Source organism: Caretta caretta, chromosome 15 (assembly GCF_965140235.1).
Source record: "Caretta caretta isolate rCarCar2 chromosome 15, rCarCar1.hap1, whole genome shotgun sequence".
Lineage (NCBI taxonomy): Eukaryota > Metazoa > Chordata > Testudines > Cheloniidae > Caretta > Caretta caretta.
This window is the reverse complement of record NC_134220.1, coordinates 17,411,010-17,430,818: the sequence shown is the minus strand read 5'-3', so window position 1 is coordinate 17,430,818 and position 19,809 is coordinate 17,411,010. Positions and strand designations below refer to the sequence as shown.

The 19,809-nt window shown below is 40.3% G+C and overlaps 1 protein-coding gene and 1 long non-coding RNA gene across 5 annotated transcripts in view; one reads left to right on the top strand and one right to left on the bottom strand.

Annotated features, from left to right (window-relative positions):
• Positions 1 to 1,852: 1,852 nt before the first annotated feature.
• The window catches only part of DGCR8 (DGCR8 microprocessor complex subunit), a 45,656-nt gene continuing 27,699 nt past the window's right edge, over positions 1,853 to 19,809 (bottom strand). For 3 of the 4 annotated variants that reach the window (XM_048821937.2, XM_048821938.2, XM_048821936.2), the window contains 8 exons: positions 17,334 to 17,435; positions 14,333 to 14,431; positions 12,066 to 12,148; positions 9,037 to 9,137; positions 8,371 to 8,477; positions 8,000 to 8,127; positions 7,397 to 7,510; positions 1,853 to 5,848 (listed from right to left, as the gene is read on the bottom strand). In XM_048821937.2, the coding sequence (XP_048677894.1) occupies positions 5,765 to 5,848; positions 7,397 to 7,510; positions 8,000 to 8,127; positions 8,371 to 8,477; positions 9,037 to 9,137; positions 12,066 to 12,148; positions 14,333 to 14,431; positions 17,334 to 17,435 (818 nt within the window). In that variant the 3' untranslated portion in view covers positions 1,853 to 5,764. The remainder of the gene's footprint in view (positions 5,849 to 7,396; positions 7,511 to 7,999; positions 8,128 to 8,370; positions 8,478 to 9,036; positions 9,138 to 12,065; positions 12,149 to 14,332; positions 14,432 to 17,333; positions 17,436 to 19,809) is intronic. The other variant, XM_048821941.2, reaches the window with a different exon arrangement.
• On the top strand, positions 8,718 to 15,590 carry LOC142069312 (uncharacterized). Its single transcript, XR_012665071.1, has 2 exons — positions 8,718 to 8,806; positions 15,443 to 15,590. It is a non-coding gene; the product is annotated as an uncharacterized LOC142069312 (long non-coding RNA).

Sequence of the window (19,809 nt, the reverse complement as noted above, 5' to 3'; positions counted from 1 at the left end):
TCCTCTGCATCAAGCTATTTTAAGTGAGCTGGTCAGTAACATTAAAACTTCAAATACAATAACTTCTCTATCTACTGAAAAAGCCAAAAGCACATCAACAGGGTGATGTTACTTCAAGCCAAGTCCAGAATGTAAGAAACAGAAACATCAATAAAGTTCAATAACTTAATCAATTATCAACTTCTGAAGTAATTTATCAATTGAAGAAATCTAATACAGGCAATTTATCCTAAAGCTTACACATTTGTAACTGAAGTCTTATACATTTACATACAGAATACAAAAGAGGGAATGTAATGATTTATGCAGGGATGGGTTTTAGGTTGTGTGGAACTTCATTAATAAGCAGGGAAAAACTAAATCTCATCTCTGATTTGGGAGAGGGAAAAACAGTTACTTAACTTTTGTAACTGTTGGTCTTAGAATGGAATGGACATGAGAAACACATCTGTTGCACAGTCAGATTTTTGCCTTAACGGTAGCTGTAGGGGTTGTCAGTGGCACGCTCTGGAGTTCCGCGCTCATATGTCGGTATATTTAGGTGTTGCTGGCCCTATGCCCTCTCAGTTCCTTCTTGCTGACAACTCCAACTGAAGGGCAGGAAATGGAATGGACATGAGCAACACATCTTGAAGAACAGTACAAAAGATGAAGAAAAAACGGTTACCTGAGTACTTGCTCATGTTGATTCCATTCTAGGTGACTCTGAAGCAGTATCCCTGGAACTGGGCTTGGAGTTCATGATCCTGTGGTTTACAACAGTGCTCTACCAAAGCCAGCATCATCACAGGCCTGCTGGGTAAGTGCATAATGAGATGTAAACATGTGGATGGATGACCACGTCGCAGCCATGCAGATATCTTGAATTGGTCGAGGGGGCAGTTACAATCGCTGGTGGAGACACTTTTGTCAGATCATAGCAGAAATGGATGTAGGTGGTCATCTGTGATGGAATTCTCTGGGTGGACACAGGAAGACCTTTCATCATGTCCACCACCATGACGAAAAACTGTCAACTTATGGAATGGCTTGGTCATTTCCATGTAAAAGGCTAGCATTCTCCTGACATCCAGAGAGTGCAATTTACGCTCTTCTTCTGACTTACGAGGTTTTGGAAAGACAGGTAAGTATACATCCTGGCTTGTATGAAACTGTGAAACTACCTTGGGCAGGAAAGCCAGGTGTGATTGCTGTTGGACCTTCTCCTGGTAGAAGAATGTATAGGTTGTCTCTGAGGTAAGCGCCCTAATCTCAGAGACCCTGTGGGCAGATGTTATTGCCACCAAGAAAGAAACCTTCCAGGAGAGTAGAAGATGGGAGCAGGAAGCCAAAAACTCAAAGGGGGGAGCCAGGAGCTGCGGCAGTATGAGATTCAGTTCCCATGGCTAATGATGAGAGAGAAAACGGCTATCCACTTGTGAGGCAAGGGGAAGGTGCTCTGACCAACCATCATGGTAAGAAGGAAGCGAGAGGGCGTAGGGCCAGTATCATCTAAATATACCGATGCATGAGTGTGGCACTCTGGAGGGTGCTACTGCCAACCCTATGTATACCATGAAGGCAAAAATCTCCAACTCTGCACATGGGTACGCGCACACACCTAGACATGAGCAAGCACTCGAAGAAGAATATCAGTGTGCCTGGCTAAAGGGTTTTCATTTTTATGAAAAGGGGCTAGTTTTACCATGAAAATGTAAATCAACATGTTACACCTGCTAATAAATGGTAAGATACTGATATTTGCATAACAAAAGCAGACTTCAGTTAACTTCAAAAGACCAGGTGGGAGACAGCTCAAGGAGAGGATTCCCACTCACAGACAGTGGCAACACAATACTATTAGTCAAACAAATCATTTTTATAATGTAATATCAAACTTTATTGCTTAAAACTAATTGTCTGAAAAAATACACATGTAGTACTCAAAGACCAAACACAAAGGCTTATATGATTGTGCAGGAAAAAAAGCAAAGCAGAGGTTCAGTGAGAATGAGGCTTTATAGTTGTACCAATTTAGCACTGGCATCAAGCAACTGCACTCTACAATTCATACAGCAACCATTGTTATCTACTTGGGCACATAAGAATGCATTATTCACTTTTCCCTTCTCAAATACCCATCAGAATACTGTTCACCTTTTATTTTGTCGAGAATGGCATTAGTTCTTGCACTTTTCTGATACTTAATCTAAAATTCTTCCCCCAGGAAGTTTGACAAGGCAATTACCTTTGTGAACTTTGCCCCAGAACCAAAATATAGTGCTTGTGTAGGATGTAATCAAGCTTTTAAAGAAAGAATACTTAGATGTTACAAGTGTGTATTGTATGTAAAGCCTAACAGTGTCATAGGAAAGTGGGAGTTTACATACAACAGCAAGAGTTTTTAAGCTTAATAGAGCCATTTCAAGCATCTGGGAACCCAACTATATCTCTTGCTTAATAAATATTTAAAGCTGAATGACTTGTGTTTAAATAGGTAGCCTCTGACTATTTCACTGGAAGTCACAGTAATTTTTCATTCAGTACCATAAAGATTTGAATGCACACTAATTTAACCCTTAAAGTCAATACACCACACTTCTGTCGAGAAGCACGATATGCAAAGCAGAATAGGTCTAATTCCCAAAGGATGGAACAGTTCTTATTAATACATTCCATCCCCATAAATATAACCACCTTTCCTAGGATAAGGGGGAGGATAAAGAACAAAGATCAGTGACAAAAGCAGTAGTTTTGCTTTATGCATTCATACAATCAAGATCTAAACCTTTACAGCTGGTTACCTAAAACACACGAGTTACAAGACAAATTTAGGGTACATCTTGAATCACACCTTAGTGTTCATGCAGAAGCAGAAATTAATGCAATGACCTATCCTCTATCACAGCAGCTCGTGCTTATGTGCAAATGCAAGACTGTTACACTCCAAACAATAGTAAACATTAAAACACAAGAATACTTCACAATGACAATAAACAGCAGTTAAGTTGTTTGTTCCAGCAGTTATTGCGCTTTATTTTCTGGACAACTCTCCAGTTAAAGGCTGCAGCAAGGTCTAATACCATCCTTTTAAAGAATGCATAATATGTGAGAGGCTTTGGTTCACAATGAAATATCTAGATGCTTTATTTAAGGGCAATGGTCACCTTACGATTCAGATAGTGGCAGACTGAGGTAAGACTAAAGCAAAAATGCTCAATACAGCAATCCTCTTAGAACACAATACAAATAAATTCCTAAATGAGGCATCTATGGATAATCTGCAGGTGGCCTGCAAAATATTGACATTCTGATTTTGGACAAAAGATCCACAGGGGTGATTTGTCTTTTACAGTATTGTCCAAGGACAGATTTTTTTTGCTAGAAAACACACAAACTGAAACACCACCTACTTACACAGTAATATATTTAGGCAAAGATATAAGCCCTGTCTTCATCAAAATCAGAGAGAAGCAGCAACTACTGCTTGTAAGTACTGCACCAATGTTACACATCTTTCAAAAGATGGAGATTAAAGCTATATTAAAAGAAGAGAAGCAGAGGCAGTACTTTTTAGATCGGTCACTTTTAAGAATAACGTCTCATCCTCCACCTATCCTTCTGTACTGAAAACAGGATTACAACTCACAGAACTCAAAAGCTGAATACGATAATGAAGATTGGGTGAGTTCTTATTTGCAGACACCTCTGAGCATATCACTTATAACAATGCAAATACAGAAACAGATGAGACTGATCTCAAATATCAGAAGCAATAAATTACAGAACTTTAGCTTGGGATCAAAAATTTAAGTTTTCTAATTTCCAAAATAGCAAGGCTGATAGTAAAGGTGTTAAAATCCAGTTGGCACGATCAGTCAGTATACTGCAGTATGCTGTACTCAGATTTCAGACATGACAACTGTCCGGACAAGTACCAGACCTGCAGCATTTATAAGGATTAAGAACTGTATCTCTGTCCCACCAATGATTCAGGGAGCATACAATATAGCAGTACTAATATCAGCTCTTGGATAAGTCATTGGACCCCTACCACCAAACTGGCTTCTTGCCATTTCCCCCCTTCTCAAGCACTAAATGGTTCCCCCTTCAAATCTGAGCAATTTACTGCATTAGCCAATAAGGTAAAAACCCTAAATAAAGGGGAAAAGCAGTGCTTTCACTACAACCAAAATATTTCTTCTGTGCATAACTTATTAAAGCCTCAGCAGATACAGTAAGTACTGCCCGTTTTCTAAGATTGTATTTCAAAAATGCTTGCATATTCATGTCCTTTTTCATCTTAATCAGTACACTCTATTACGGTCTTATTCTAGTCTTTTTTCTACATTGTATCCCAAATCTACGTTCTAATTTCCATTGCAGAAATTAAGTTTTTTAGTATTTGAAGAAAAATGTAAGTAAAAAGCCAGTAACAACTTTTTTTTTTTAATGTAAGATAGCTGCAATCAGTTAGTTTAGCATTTCCAAAGGCCAGGCCACAAGGAGAAATTGTTTCAAAAATCTTTCATTTAATGAAGCAAGTTATCTAAGACTTAACTAAACAAGTAACATGGCCAGACACCAAACAAATTAAAATTACTCTATTACAGGGGAGTAAGGGTGGAGCTTCTTTAAACAATGCACTGGCAATATATTTCAGAATACCCATCAAGAGTCTTCAGTTATATTTCTCCTTCAAGCTCTGCAGATAGCCTCTCGAGTGGCTAAGTTACTTGCAGTTTATATCAAATTACTGTGATTCCCAACATTTTCTCTGCCATGGCACATCTCGAGCTCCAGGGACTTTTCCCGCTGCCCCCAGCTAAGCAGCTGCAGGAGGGAAGGAGCAGGAGATTGAGTTCTGATTGGTTGTTCCACCCTTGGAGGAGGTGGGACAATGAGGCATACTGCCAATCAGAAGGCAGTTTCCCCCCTCCCCCGTTCTCACATATAATTTTTAAAAAAAATTCCACGACACTGGTTGGGAAACACTGAAATAGAGGGCCAAATATTTTCCCTTCCAATTGGTTTGTAAACAATCATAACTTTTCCTTTAAAATAAAGCCCAACAATTTGGGATATCCAGCTTGTTGCTCTTAACACTACCAGGTACACTTGTTCTTTTCAAGTAGAAAAAAAATCAAAACAAAACAAAAAAAACCCCAAAACAAACAAACCTGCATACTGTGATCTCAAAAAAAATTAAAAGCAAACCAACCTTAGCCTGGCAGTACACAAAATAAAAACGGCATGACTGGCCTAATCCTATGACATTAGGAACATCGCTCATCACTTTTTCCATGTATCTGTCAAAGTGTCTTATCAGTGCATATTATTATGTGCTGAAATGCAACAAAACTTTTCACAAAAATAATTTTAGGCATGTTCATACAAGAGTATGTATATATAAAAATTTATATATAATATATCAGCTTCAACCTGTACATAGATTTTCTGAATTTGATCCTTAAAACACATCCATTCAAGACAACATGGATGACTTTCAAGGAAAAAGTGCTTCCTTAAATGTATCCTGTGTGAACATGCCTATATCTTCTGTGCATTTGCCCAAGTAGAGATCTTTATGATCAATCATTTAAACATACATATCTCAGGAGGTAAAAAAAAAAGTAATATTGCCCTGATGATGCAAAAGAACAATGCATAACTGAAGCAGCCAGGATTGTAAAGTTATCTTGCATTCTGCAGCAAATAGATTCTTAAATAATTGTTGAAAGTAGTTTCTCCATTTGTTATTGCTCCCCGCTTGTAAGTTTTCTGGTCACACATCAACAGTACACAGAGGTTCACTACCAGGCTGAGCTGATTCTACTATTGTCATCTTGGGTTTCTTTCGAGTTTCCTCCTTTAAAGAAACAAAAAGCAAAAAATCAAGGATAAACAAGTTTTTTTTAAAAAAAAACAAAACAAAACTGAGCAACTACTTAGTTCTAGTGGCAAAAATCAATTAAGTTTGACTTGATGAATTCAAATTATGTGAATGACTACTTTAGCTCATGATGAAAAAAGTCTGGTAGCTATAACAGAATTTCATTAAAAGGAAAAAGTTTTGCTCCTGAGGGAATTCTGCACAAAAAGTTTTTAAAATTCTGCGCATTTTATTTGTCAATAAATGAATCTGGAAGCTCCAGCATGTCAGTGAGGAGCACATGCCACTGGATGCACAGAGGAGGAAGATCACCCTGCAGGCCGCCCCCCGACTCGACAGTGAGGCTGCACCCACACCTGACATAGCGCAATGGCCAGGCCTGCCCCAGAAACAAACACCCTGGTTGCCCTGCCCCTCCATGCCAGGCCCACCAAGATAGGTAGCAAATGGGACAGCGAGTCTTGTACGCACGCCCAGCCCTGGCCCCCAATCCAGGTTGGTGCAGGCAGGCTCAGCCCAGCAGGATCCAAGTGTGGAGGGGCTTAATGTGGAAGGGATACAGGCATGGGGTGAGAGGGTTCTGCATAGGGTAATCTGGGTGCAGGGAGGGACTGGATGCACAGGGGCTTATTGGGGGATTCAGGGGGAATGGGACTATGCAGGGGGGGTCCATGTGAAGGAGCCTGGAGCTCAGCAGCAGGGTCCAGGTGCTAATGGAGTAGGGCTCAGCAGGGTGGGGGTCAACATGCAGCTGACTGGGGATCAGCAGGGTGGAGGACTGGTCAGGTTGGTCCATGTATGGGAGGGGGTGGGGCACATCAGGGTGCGGGTTTGAGGGTGGGGAGGCAGTCTGGGTGCAAGGGTGGGGATCCAGATGCAGGGGGTAAGGCTTGGTGGGGGTGGGATCAGGGTGCTGGGAGGCTCGGCAGGGGGTCTGGGTGTGAAGGGTGTTCAGATGCACAAGGACTGGGTGGACAGGGGAGCAGCTCCCATTACAGTGACCCTCTCCCCCTGCAGCTGACAAGCAATGGAGGCAGAAGGGGGGGGGGGGGAGGTCCTGGAGCTTCCTACACTGGGGGAGGGGGTGTCTGACCTGGGAAATCCTATTCTCTCCCCCCGCCCCGCCCAGCTGGGACTAGCAGCTCAGGGCAGGGTAGGAGCCACCGACTGGGGCATCCCAGCCTCCCCGCCCCGCAATTTACCTTTCTGCTGGCTGCTCTGGGCACCCAAAACAACATGCCAGCAGGGGCACATGACTGCTTTTGCGGCTTCTCTTTGCTTCCCTGCAGAAAAATGACTTCTGACGGGGAAGCAAAGAAACCTGAAGGGCACATGAATTCTGCATGCATGCAGTGGCGCAGAATTCCCCCAGGAATAACATTTAAATTTTGAGTGTCTAGCCTTCACTAAGGTACTGTAGGAAACAGATTCAGAACACTAAAAATAAACGAACTTTGTTCTGTGTTCTGGCCCTGCAACACAATTTTAACACGTATTTTTAAGAAGTCTGCAGTATGCACTCACCCTTTCTTGTGCCAACTTTTTCATTTCTTCCTGTAACTTGTTCAGGATGTGTAGATTTGGCTTGTTCTTTTTGGCATACTGCTGAAGTTCTATCACACTTTTATCAGAGGTTTCCTGCACAATAGGACCATAAGTAGTAGCAGAAAAAACATTACCAAAAAAATCAGTCTCTCGTGTGTATTTTTTAAATAGTCACACCTCACAGAATTTAAGCAGGGGTAGGTTCCCTCCCACCCGTCCCTCTTTAAATGAAAAGGAACGTGCAACAAGTCAACTGTGTATTAGTTGCTAAAAATTGGTTTTACCATTTTAGCCTATAGCAAACACATGAGCTTGAGAAAATGCTGCATCTCTAAAAGAGTGCTGATCTTATGTCATGACAATAGCAAGAATCAATTAATTCAGAAAGCAGAATATCCTTTAGGGTTACTTATCAATATAGATAAGTAACATGCAACGAATAAAAGTATTAAGGCTAGAAAGCTATGCCAAGAGAAGGAAGGGAATGAAGAGTTTTTATCATTTTTAACTGCTCAGTATCACAACAGAAAAAAGCAACTTTTTACAGGGTAGATTACAAAGCAACCACAAAATCATGTTTACCTGTTTGACCATCTTGCTATTCTCTCTACCATACATACGCAATAAAGAGCCCCAGTTTTTCACATGCGGGTGCAGTAGCTGTAGGATTTTCTGAGAAGCTAGTTGTTTCCCAACTCTCTTGTTCTTACCTGGACAAATAATAACCAACACACAAACATCACACTAGAACATTAAAAAAGGGTGTACATAAAAACTACATTAAGGGACTCAATTAATATATTCCTAATTCTCTTCAAGATTTATACACCAAAGGGTAGAATAAGCATGTATCAACAAAATATTCACGCAAGATAAGCATTGAGGAGTACAAGAAAAAAGGAAGAATAATTTGTAAGCAAGCATAGGAAGTAAAAACCAAGAACAGTACTTACACCAGCCTCGCACTGTGTGCTTGCCACAAGTCATGACATATTCACTCTTCTGATTTTTACCAGGAATCACTTCAAACTTGATAGATGTGTCACCCATTCCATGGTTTCTTAAGCACACAAACTTAATATTGTAAGGGTCAACCAAGTAAGTTGCATAGAAAGAAACTGAACTGAACAATGTGAGGTCAACATAATTGAATCTGGACTTAAAGTACAGTAAATTTCAATTAAAAATTAAGCAAACTAACAGGGAGTCTCATTTTCTGTGCCAGGAACGTGACTGTACCGCTTTGCAAAAAATCAGCATTACCGCCTCTCAAGTGACAGACAAAAATACATATAAAATTCTAAGGACCAGATCCTACGCTTATGAAGGGGGAGCAGCAATACCAGACCTGGGGCAATGCTGCGGTATAGACACTGGTGCAGACCACAGGTAACCGGCAGTTCCTGTCTCCTTCGGGTCATAGCAGACGGAGTAGGCGGGTGGCCACACTGATATTCACAAGTGCTGGAAAGGTACACCATCCTGCCGGCACCTCAGTAGGAGTAGACGAGGAAGAAAGGAACAGAGGGACTCTTGTACCCTTCCTACTTTAGTACATCTAACAAACAGCAGAATTTGCCCCCAATAACATTTTTAGCATGGTTATGATGTGATCCTACCTTTTAAGGCACTCATGGAGAATCTGATACGGAGACAACAGTCCAGCTTTACTGGTCAGTTCATATACCCGTGAGTCCTCAATACTGATATGGTTAAAATACTACAAAAGAATTGAGACACGTTCTTCAGCTACTGGTCAAACAAGCACAATATTGAAAGTGTCCTACTTCTCAATTTCTTCTATATTTACGTTTGTAAACAAATTAAGTTTTATATTTTTCATCACAGAGCATTTTAAACTACACATTAGATCTTCATTATCAGAATTACTGTGTTAGCCCTATTTTAGCAAGCAACACTACAGACCATTTCCTTCACACTCCAATATACAATGAGAAAAATTTACTTGTTCCTCTACTGTATATTAGAAAGCTTCTGACCTTATTTTTTTAAGCTCCCCCATTTCCACAAAAGATGTAATTCTCAGTTCTACTTATTGGCATTTCATACATAATAAAAACATTGTTGCCCAATACAACGAACTCTCAACTGTGATTTAATGCTTTTAATATTACATTTAAAAAAAAAAATCTTTGGGCTGTCTCCTATAGTAAAATAGAAGCTTCCCCAATTCCCATACTTATTACTTCAATCTGCAGAGTGGTCTGTTTAGGTTTTTCAGGGCAAAAACAAAGGGCTCAGTGATGACTGTTCTTTAATTTCTACTCATGATTTACTGTGTATTTATTGAAAGAACTCAATTAGGCAGATATTAGAAATTTAAAATAATATTTTCTCTACTTTAATCAAATAGCACTGTTGTCATTCCTCCAAACCACTTTTCTAGTACTTTCCACGATTTCGGGTTTGTAGCCCAAAGTTTCAGCTTGAGGTTGGAGATTTACTAGCCTCTTACAGTGAAGAGCTACTATCCACTTTCTATTATATGAACAAGTCCAGAGAGTTCAGGCTCAGAAAACTCCAGCAAAGTGTTCCTTCTAGTGTGAATCCCGGTCTTTTTATTTTAAAATCAGTATCTGTCTCCAATTATTTCAAGATTGGACACACATTCTTTAGGGATCGTTTAAGAACAATAAGCTCAATCCCACCAGGAATGATATAGGAGGGCAGACTAGAACAGTGACTCACAAACATGTGGGCCACCAGCACTCTCTGGTGGTCTATGGAGAGCTAGCTGTCCCTGTTTTCAGTCTCTCTACAGATACTTGAGATGCTTTTTGCAATGCACAGCTTGGAGGCTTGCAGAAACTGCTAAAAACAAGAAAGAGTGCAAACAGGAGCCAGCCTCAGGGACTGGAACCACTAGCATATGAGGAATATGCCAGGGACACAAGGCTGGCCAACAATGTCTAGTGAAGCAATGGAGAATCAAGTGGCTGGACAGTATATGCAAGTGACAGGACACCCAGAAAACAGGGAAAAAGGCAGGGGAAGAAAAACAAATGTGAAGGGAAATGAATTTAAGAGCAAAATTAGACAGTGATTAATCTTTGATCAAATTAAAAGATTATTAGAATATTTAATGTGACCAATTTGTTGCAAGCAATTGCTGTAGTTGCCACAATGATGTTATGCAATCATGGCTAAAATGGAGTCACACAACAACCTCTATCAAGCAATGGTCTACAATGAAAGAGTTTAGAAACGCCTGGACTAGTTAACCCACAAGAAGTTGCTTCCAATGCATGTACTGGTTAAAACAGCCAAAGTCTAAATAGTGATCTACCTCTAAGCTACTATTAAAAGGTTTTATGTACATTTTTATTTGTGCTGTTGCTTGCACTTCCATGGGCTAGGCTTGAACCCCATGGATAGGGCTAACAGAGAGAGTTAAGGGACAAAACAGGCTTGACAACTGAAGTCTGGTCTCTTTCTGAAGTTTCTACACATTTGTCCAATGTACTTTTCAACAACTCTGGGCATGTGAAAAAAGTCAAGCATTAATAACTATCATTTTCACAAATCATCAAGAGGACATAGAAAAAGACCTCATCCCTACTAAGATCTTCCCACCCAAAATTTGTTTACCATGGTAGTATTAGACTATCTATATGTGACTCTGGATTTTTCCCCCCCTAATTCTAAGCACCATGTATTTGATAATATAAGAAAAATCACAAGTATTGACTGTTTCTTCCTGAAAACACGAGGGACTCTTCTTCAGTAATTAGGACAGCACTTTGTAATGTTGAAGGAGAAAAAAAAGCCAAAAACAAACAAATAAAAAAACCCACAAAACATACAACCAAATACACTATCTTGTATTCAGGGCTGGAAAAATCCAATTTCCCCATGACAAATCCCAATCAGAGCCAAGTCATCAGTTTCCTCAGAATTTAAGTTTTTATTGACAGCCTTCCAAATGTGAAACAAATTTAAGTGGATTCAGTGTTGTCTTATGAAGTCAGCAAACTAATGGCTTCAATTTGCCATTTTGCTATTGCTTCACTTAAATTAACCGCTAAGATCAAATTTCATATCTGCTCTTCAGAAGGTCAGGTTCATGATGCTGGTCAGGAAATTTATGAGCAATACCAAAGGCAGCACTAAAAAGTCACTCACAGGAAATGAAATCCCCACAGAATGGAAACTAGGGAGGGGATTGAGTAACAGAGATCTGCTTCGTCTTGTATCAACCAGGAGACTCTGGTCAGAGGAATAAAGCTGCCAACTTTGTCATTTTTAGCAGCTGAAGCAGATTTGGGGTGAACTGCAAAATGTATCAAGAACTGATATGAAAGAAGACGAGAGGTCTCCTTTCCCCCACCAAGCAAGCTCTAAAGACAATACTGTGGTAGAAATCCCAGCAGCCAAGGCTTGGAGAGATCCGCATTTCCCACAAGGACTGATGCTGGATCTTGCTAGAGAGAACCCTTCACCCTCTTTATCACTTTTTGGCTACTAGGTAGTTACTATAAATTTCAAGCCTTTAAACTAAAATCTTCCACCTGAATGGGAAACTGATAACTACCACTATGTAGTCAGCATCCACATACCCTCTGCCTTTTGGCATCTAATGCTTTTTAAATTAAGTTATTTTATATCAGAAGGTCAAGTTAATTTATACCTCAAGTTCTTCACTGTCTTTGGGCTTTTCCTCAGAGGTCTGTTTAACAAAGTCAGGAATGAGGATTTCCAGTGTAGCTCGGGCTGTGAGAAATGATTTAATGTCTTGATTAGATTTACTATATACAAAGATTCTACAAAGGCATGTTTATGACAAGGCAACATCATTTCTTTCTAAAACAGAGGCCCTCAAAGTGTGGGGCACAGCCCCCTAGAAGACGAAGGGGACCATGGAAGGGGGTGTGGCAGGGCCCAGGCCACCCCCACGGGGTGGGGGGTGGGAAGGAAGCGCCACCCATCCCTTCCCCACCCCCTGCTCTGCTCCAGTTCTGCCTCCAGTCACGTACCTGGCTCCCACCCCCGAAGGAAGCGCCACCCATCCCTTCCCCACCCCCAGCACTGCTCCAGTCCTGCCTCCAGCCACATACCTGGCTCCCGCCTTCGCACCCTGGGTGTGGCTCCGCCCCAACCCCAGCCTTAGTCCCACTCCCAACCCTGGCCCCTTTACCCTGTCCACATCCCCGCCCCCGAGCCATGGCCCGAGCCCCAAGGGGGGGGGGTCCACAACCCTCAAAAGTTTGGGGACCACTGTTCTAGAATGAAAGATTCTCAGAGCTGCAGTTCACAGATAAGTAAACTTGTTTCTACTTTATAATGAGGCTTGGCGGAACTGGATTTTTTTAAGAATAAATTTCAATATAGATAATATGAATGTTTATTTTTAAGCTTTTTTTCCATTTTTATCAATTTAAATGTCCACAGTTATCAGTAACTATGGGGAACTCTGTCAGTAAATAATTGTCTGTAGACATACTAATTCAAAGAGTTAAAGCTTTATGACTGTTAAACACCAATTGTCAACATCACATCAAAATATACAAAGTAAATATCCTTAAATAAAACACTAAGAAGTTCTCAAGCAGCATTTTTTTAACTAAATGTAAATTTTTATCATCGATGGAAATGTTCTTAGTTGGTTTGTGCATGTACGGTGAAATTGACATTTACTGATAAAAATCTAATCCTTCCAAGCCTCTATGTAGTATACAATTTATTAATTTATAAGTACAGAGTCTGTCTGAACATTGACTTATTTAAGAACGTGTATTTAAGCTTACTGAGTCAACACTGAAAGACTCATCACTATTAAGCTGTACACTCACCCATAAACAATTGCTTCTGGCAAAAGTTTGGAGTCACAAGAGAGTTTAAGTGCTTAAGTTCCATTTGCAAAAGTGGCATAGAAGACCAAGTTCCACTGACAGTCAACATGACTAAGGCCAGGTCTACACTTAAAGATTTTGCCAGTGTAGCTATGAAGGTTAGAAGTGTGATGCTTTTACAGTAGCCATGCCAGAAAAAAAAACAAGTACAGGTGCAGTTATACCAGCAAAAAAAGTGCTTTTAGCAAGTATAGCTTATTTAATTTGCCAAACCAGTCTAAGCTATATCAGCAAAAGTATATTTTGCTCATATAACTGCATCTGCATTAGGAGGATTTTGTCGGTATAGCTCTAAAGTTGGAAAGGCTTCAAAGTGTAGCCAAGGTCCTAGGTTCCTAAATCACTTAGGCACTCTTTAAAATATGATACCTTGTCTTTATGCTGAGCCCTTAAGCCAGAGTTTGAAAGCAGCTGGCCTCCAAAACATTCACATCTAGGGATGAGTACAAAGTTCTAAGTATCCACGCCCCAAACCATCCAGAGACTTATTACAGAACAGAGTCAACATCTTAAACTGAAAGCAAATAAGGAGCAAATGGTAGTCTTTGGAAACTGGAACAATAAGTTCAATGTGGCTTACACTACCAAGCAAAAAGATCAAAATTACCAGAGAATTTCACAGAAGGACAAGAATTGGGTAATTATATTTTACCTTTCACATTTATATGATCACCCTTTGTACTCCCTTTATGATCTTAAATCTCACGAAATCTTATGGCTTTTCTAGAAATAGAGAATTACTTCATATCTGCTGATTAAAGATCCAAGATTAGTATTTATGTTAGTGTCTGAAGTTTCTCCAAGGTTTCTAAATCCCACAGTTAGTTGCTTGAGACAGGATTCATTGTAAATTTAATAGTGTTCCCCAGTTCAATTGTTAACCATTTTCCTCCAAAAATATACACGAATACACCTCTCAGTTGAGTATCAAAAAAAGCTTAATTTAATCCTACTCATTGCTGTTAACCAATCATCTCCAAAGCAGAGGTACAAGTAGGCAAGCATAGCAATTCAATGGCTGGTACTTAGGAAGTATGTATGTTACCAGCTTTATTCTTGGCGAGTTTTTTGCTGCTTGCAGTTCCTGCCCCATAAGTCACTCCATCAATAATCACTGAGGCTCCAAAAGGCTCACTTGGGTTCTCTTAAAATGTGGGAGAGAAAAGCTTTTCAAAATTCCAATCTTTTAAATATAAACACACATTAAAAACATACAGTAAAAATAAAATCATCAAGAATATGAGAATGCCCCATACTTGGAGATTTGTTTTCTCCTTCATTTGAACCTCAAGAGATCTGAAAACTAACTTCTTCCTCGCAGGGGTTCTCAAACTGTGGGTCATGATCCTATTTTAATGAGGTTGCTAAGGCTAGCTTATACTTGCTGGGGCTCAGGGCCGAAGCCCAAGCCCCAGGGGCCGAAGCCGAAACCCTTGGGCAGCGGGGCTCAGGTTACAGGCCCCCTGGCTGGGGCTGAAGCCCTTGGACTTTGGCTTTGCCCCCCTCTCCCTCACCAGGGCAGTGAAGCATGGGCTTTGGTCCCCCCACGTGGGGCTTGGGCGGGCCCAGGCTTCGATCCTCCCCTCCTGGGGGTCACATAGTAATTTTTGTTGTCAGAAGGGGGTCACGGTGCAGTGAAGTCTGAGAATCCCTGCTCTAGAGAATAGCAATCACCGCTCACCCATTTATATACAAAAACATATGCATCTTTTCTCAGAAGGGACATATCAACCATGAAATCATCACCATCTCATGTACTTGTTCAGAATTAAAGTACTGTGATTGTATTACATTGTGAGCACATTTTTTTGGAATTTCTGTCAACATTAAGGTTTTAATTCCATATGATGTTTTGGAGTCACTTACATAGTGTTCCAACACAAAACCTAAGCATTTTATAGTGAAGCATAGTATCAAACGTTTCAGAGTAACAGCCGTGTTCGTCTGTATTCGCAAAAAGAAAAGGAGTACTTGTGGCACCTTATCTCTACGGCGCCACAAGTACTCCTTTTGTTCATCAAAAGTGCTTTTTGAAGAACTAGAGCTGAAATATAAATCCAATAGGATTAACACAACGGGTGAGAGAAGAAAAGGGTCTTATTTCAACAAACATGATCTAGCAGCTGAATGGCTTTTTTATGTGCCCACCACACAGCTGGAAGGGCACAAGTTCTTTCTCCAATATACATGTGATGAAATGGATAAAAGCAGAGGCAAGGAAGTTATGTATGCCTTTGGGTAAGGCTGACTGGAGTGTGTGGCTGGATGAAGCAAGGAAAACCTGGAAGATATCTGCAGACGAGGTAGATGGTTTTGGTACAATAAACTGTGATCTGCTAATTTTGTGTCATTTTTAGGTTGCCTTTGTTAGATAATGTAATCTAACTCATTCAACCCCAATCCTTATCTCGAAGGGTAGATCCCAAGGACAGTTGCTCCCCTGGATCTTTGTCCAACTGGGAGCCTCTCATAGGGCAGATAAACCCAGCAGGAAGTTTAAAGACTCAGCCAGGAACTATCAGGATATGGTCCATCACCTTAGGATAATTTGATTCTTTTTTCATGTATTTATTTAGATTTAAAATTATAAAATAAGATGGCACGCAAAAATGCTCCTGGCAGTCCAATAACTTCATTAATTAAACAATATAATGAAATCCCAGCAGCTTTGAAATAATAATTCCAAGAGGAATCCAGCCAGCCACCTACAGAATTCATTCCACCCCTTCATCATTTTGGGAAGCAGATAGTTAATCTTTACACTCTTTCTATTCTTATTAACTGGATGGAAACTTTATAATCTATACCTAACCAACTTTATTTTTTCCTCTTCAAATAGAAAAAAACAAAATTATAATTCCAGCAACTGCCTGAGGAGTTAACGGCGACTAAGTATAGATCCACTTACCACATGACCGTGGTCATTTTCAGTATCCATTCACATATTTTCAGAGGTCAATTTGTATGCATACAATTCTAATGTTACCAGATTTATGAAGGAACATAATGCCATAATGACAAGACTGATACGGATCAACTTCAACATGAAATACAAGAGCTGTAATGAAGATATTTGAACTTTGACTTGCCAAAGTCAATCCAATTTTTGTGAGCAATAAAATTCAAATTAATGTTAAAAAGTTAGTATGGCTATCCCAGCATAAGTGTGTGTTGTGTGTAACATAATAGATAATATATTAAGCGAAACCTTACAATTCTAAAGATCCGTTGACACAGGAATAAAAACCCCACAGTTGGCCTGGGTCAGTTGATTCAGGCTCATAGGGCTCAAGCTGCAGGCTAAAAAATTGTTGTGTAGATGTTCGGGCTTGGGCTGGAGCCCAAACGTCTACACAACAATTTTTCAGCCCGCAGCCTCAGCTCCACGAACTGGAGTCAGGGGATCCAGGCCAGCCACAGTGGTTCCGCAGGTCTTTTATCCCTGTAGAGACACACCTTAAGAAGCATTTCCTAATTAAAAGGTCTACGTTAACTTTAGTATAAGGCCATTTTGGAAATAATTTGGGTTTATTTTTAAAAGAATTCTTTTAACACTAGTCAATTCAATAATAGTGCACAACATGCTATTCAACTGGCTGCAGATCAGATCTTCTGGATACTAAGTGACATGAGTAAAATAATCAGACACTACCCTTATGACTGATAGTGTCATACAATAAAAGTTAGGATTACCACATTTCAATAGTGCTTCCTTTTAGATGAAAGTCAAATATATACATTACCTAAATCAGTTTTCATTTTAAAGTATTTTTTCCAGCTCAGAGGAACATAGTAACACTGTTTTTGTAGTGTACACGTGTATACACACACGTACGTACGTATGTACGTACGTAAGGGAGAGGTAAAAGGAGGCAGAAGATTATGCTACTTTTGTTGTACAAACTAGAATTTGGCCCACAGTATACTCTCAAGATGCTTAGTAGGAAAGTCTCCATTTCTTGCTGCTTTTCAGAATACCCAAGCATTAAAATAAGTATCACTGAACAAAAAGCATTGTGCTGAAGTTAGAATTCATGCAGACTTACCACATTCAAAGAAATTGTAAACAGGGCGGACCTTTAGGACTCGTTGCATATATTCATGCAGTATGCAAACTTCAGACTTCCCATTGGGATTAATAACAAACTCTGGGAAAATAAAGACCTTTCATTTAAGTAATTCCAGGCTTTTGAAAAACGGTCTACAAAAAACAAAAATCCAAAACTGCAAGCTACTGAGATTAAAAATGCCCTGCTTATTAAACATTTATTCAAATGCATGAAACTAAATATTATGATAAATGCAGTTTACTCAAACATGGATTACTAAAATCTCAGAGAGTCCATTTTTAAAGGCTTTTTTAAAACAATTACTAAGAAAATAAATCTTAGATCAAGTTCTGAGAAGATTGAAAAATACACTAATTATTGTAACATGCCTATTAAATAAATACTCACTTTTCTGCAGCCACTGAGGTTTCCTGACATCCAATCATAGAACCACAGAAATGCAGGGCTGGAAGGGACCTTGAGAAGTCACCAAGTCCAGCCCCCTGAGCTGTGGCAGGACCCAGTAAGACTAGACTATCCTTGAAAGCTGTTTGCCCAATTTGTTTTTAAAAAACTTTCCATGATAGGGACTCCACAACGTCCTCTAGAAACCTATTCCATAGCTTAACTGACCTTAGCGTTAGAAAGTTTTTCCCTAAGATCGAACCTAAATCTCCCTTGCTGCAGATAGAGCCCATTACTTCTTGTCCTACCTTCAGTAAACTTGGAGAACAATTGATCACCATCCTGTTTATAAACAGCTCTTAACATATTGGAAGGCTTACGTCGCCCCTCAGGCTTCTCTTCTCAAGACTAAACATGCAGTTTTTTCAACCTTTCCTCATAGGTCAGGTTCACTAAATCTTTTATCATTTTTATCCTTTTATCTTCTAGACTTTTTCCAATTTTTCCACATCCTTCCTCAGCTGTGGTGCCCATAACTGGACACAATACTTCAGCTGAGGCCTCACAGTGCACAAAAGAGTGGGACAATTACCTCCTGTGTCTAACATACAACACTCCTGTTAATACATCCCAGAATCAAATTAGCCTTTTTGGAGCTGCATCACACTGACTACTCATTCCGTTTGTGGTTCACTATAACCCCCAGATCCTTTTCAGCAATACCACCACCTAGACAGTTATATTCCCCATTTTGTAGTCGTGCATTTGATTTCTCCTTCCTATCAGACTCTAGCACCTCAAATCGACCACAGAAAAGTTATTGTCTCATAGCAAGATAAAATGGGTTATGTATGAATCCGTTCCTTTCCCTGGTGGACGTAGGCTTCAAATCCAACTCATGAAAGTGAAAAGAGCTTGTCCTATCCCAGAGAAATGTGCCAGCAAGATCTGCCAGGTCCAACTGGAAGGCTGCACTTATTCCCATGGGAAGAAGCAGCATATTTCTCCACAGTGGAGAGAACTGTTTGCTGGACCCAAAAGACAAAATACACTATCCCTGAACTATCCTAGAAAGGGAGATCACATTTGATTCTAGCCAAAAAAGGACTTTTGTTTGTTAATCATCCCCTGAAACAAAGGAACTGCTTCATTTATACCCACTGAAGCAAACTGCTTTAGCGTCACCACCATGAAGGGACTGTTTGTTTAATCATACTGGAGCTAGAGAAACTGTATTTTACTAGAAAACAATGAAGTATTACATTAAATAAAAAGGCAGAAGGAACTAAGACAACCATTTACAGAAAGTCTGACCAATAAACACCCCTTTCCAGGTTCTTAGAAGACCATGCACAAGCTCTACCCTGTGCAGTACATGTATGATCTCACCACATTAATGCAGGAGATGTTAGGATAAAAGTGACTAGTCAAAGTGCGGTCAAATAAACAAAGCAAAACAGTTTTCTCTTGATGGGAGAAAAGAATGACAACTGGAACACTGCTCAGGACCAAGAAGTCAAAATAGGCGCTTGGGGGGTCCCAGGCGAGGGCTTGTGGACTGGCAAAACCCCGGCTCTGACTACTTCCTCCTATGGGATCTATGCCCCTTTCTGGGGTAGTCCCACTGTCTCAGGGGAGGGAAAGGCTGCGTAAATATGTACTGTGGATGATACTGCTGCTGCTGACCACCAACATAATGGCCCCTATGCACTGCTGGCATGTACACTCCCAAAGATCAAAGGGTAGCCTAGGAGTCCTTGAAGGAGTGCAGAGTCTCATCAGCCTTGTCCGAAAACAGTGCTCGATATCAAAGGGCAAATCCTCTATGGCCTACTGCACTTTGGGAGCAATGCCCAAATTCTGCAGCCAGGAAACCCTTCTCATGATCATTGCCTAGACCATCACTGTGGCTCAAGTATCTTAACTACCAAGCAGCCTTCACTGACAAATGCCTGAAATTCTGCTCTTGAGGCTTCAGGCAGCCTGTCTGCAAACTTAAGACATAGCTGTACTTGAAACAGCAAAACCTGCTGGTTAGCAATTTGCACCTGCAAGGAAAAGGAAGTGT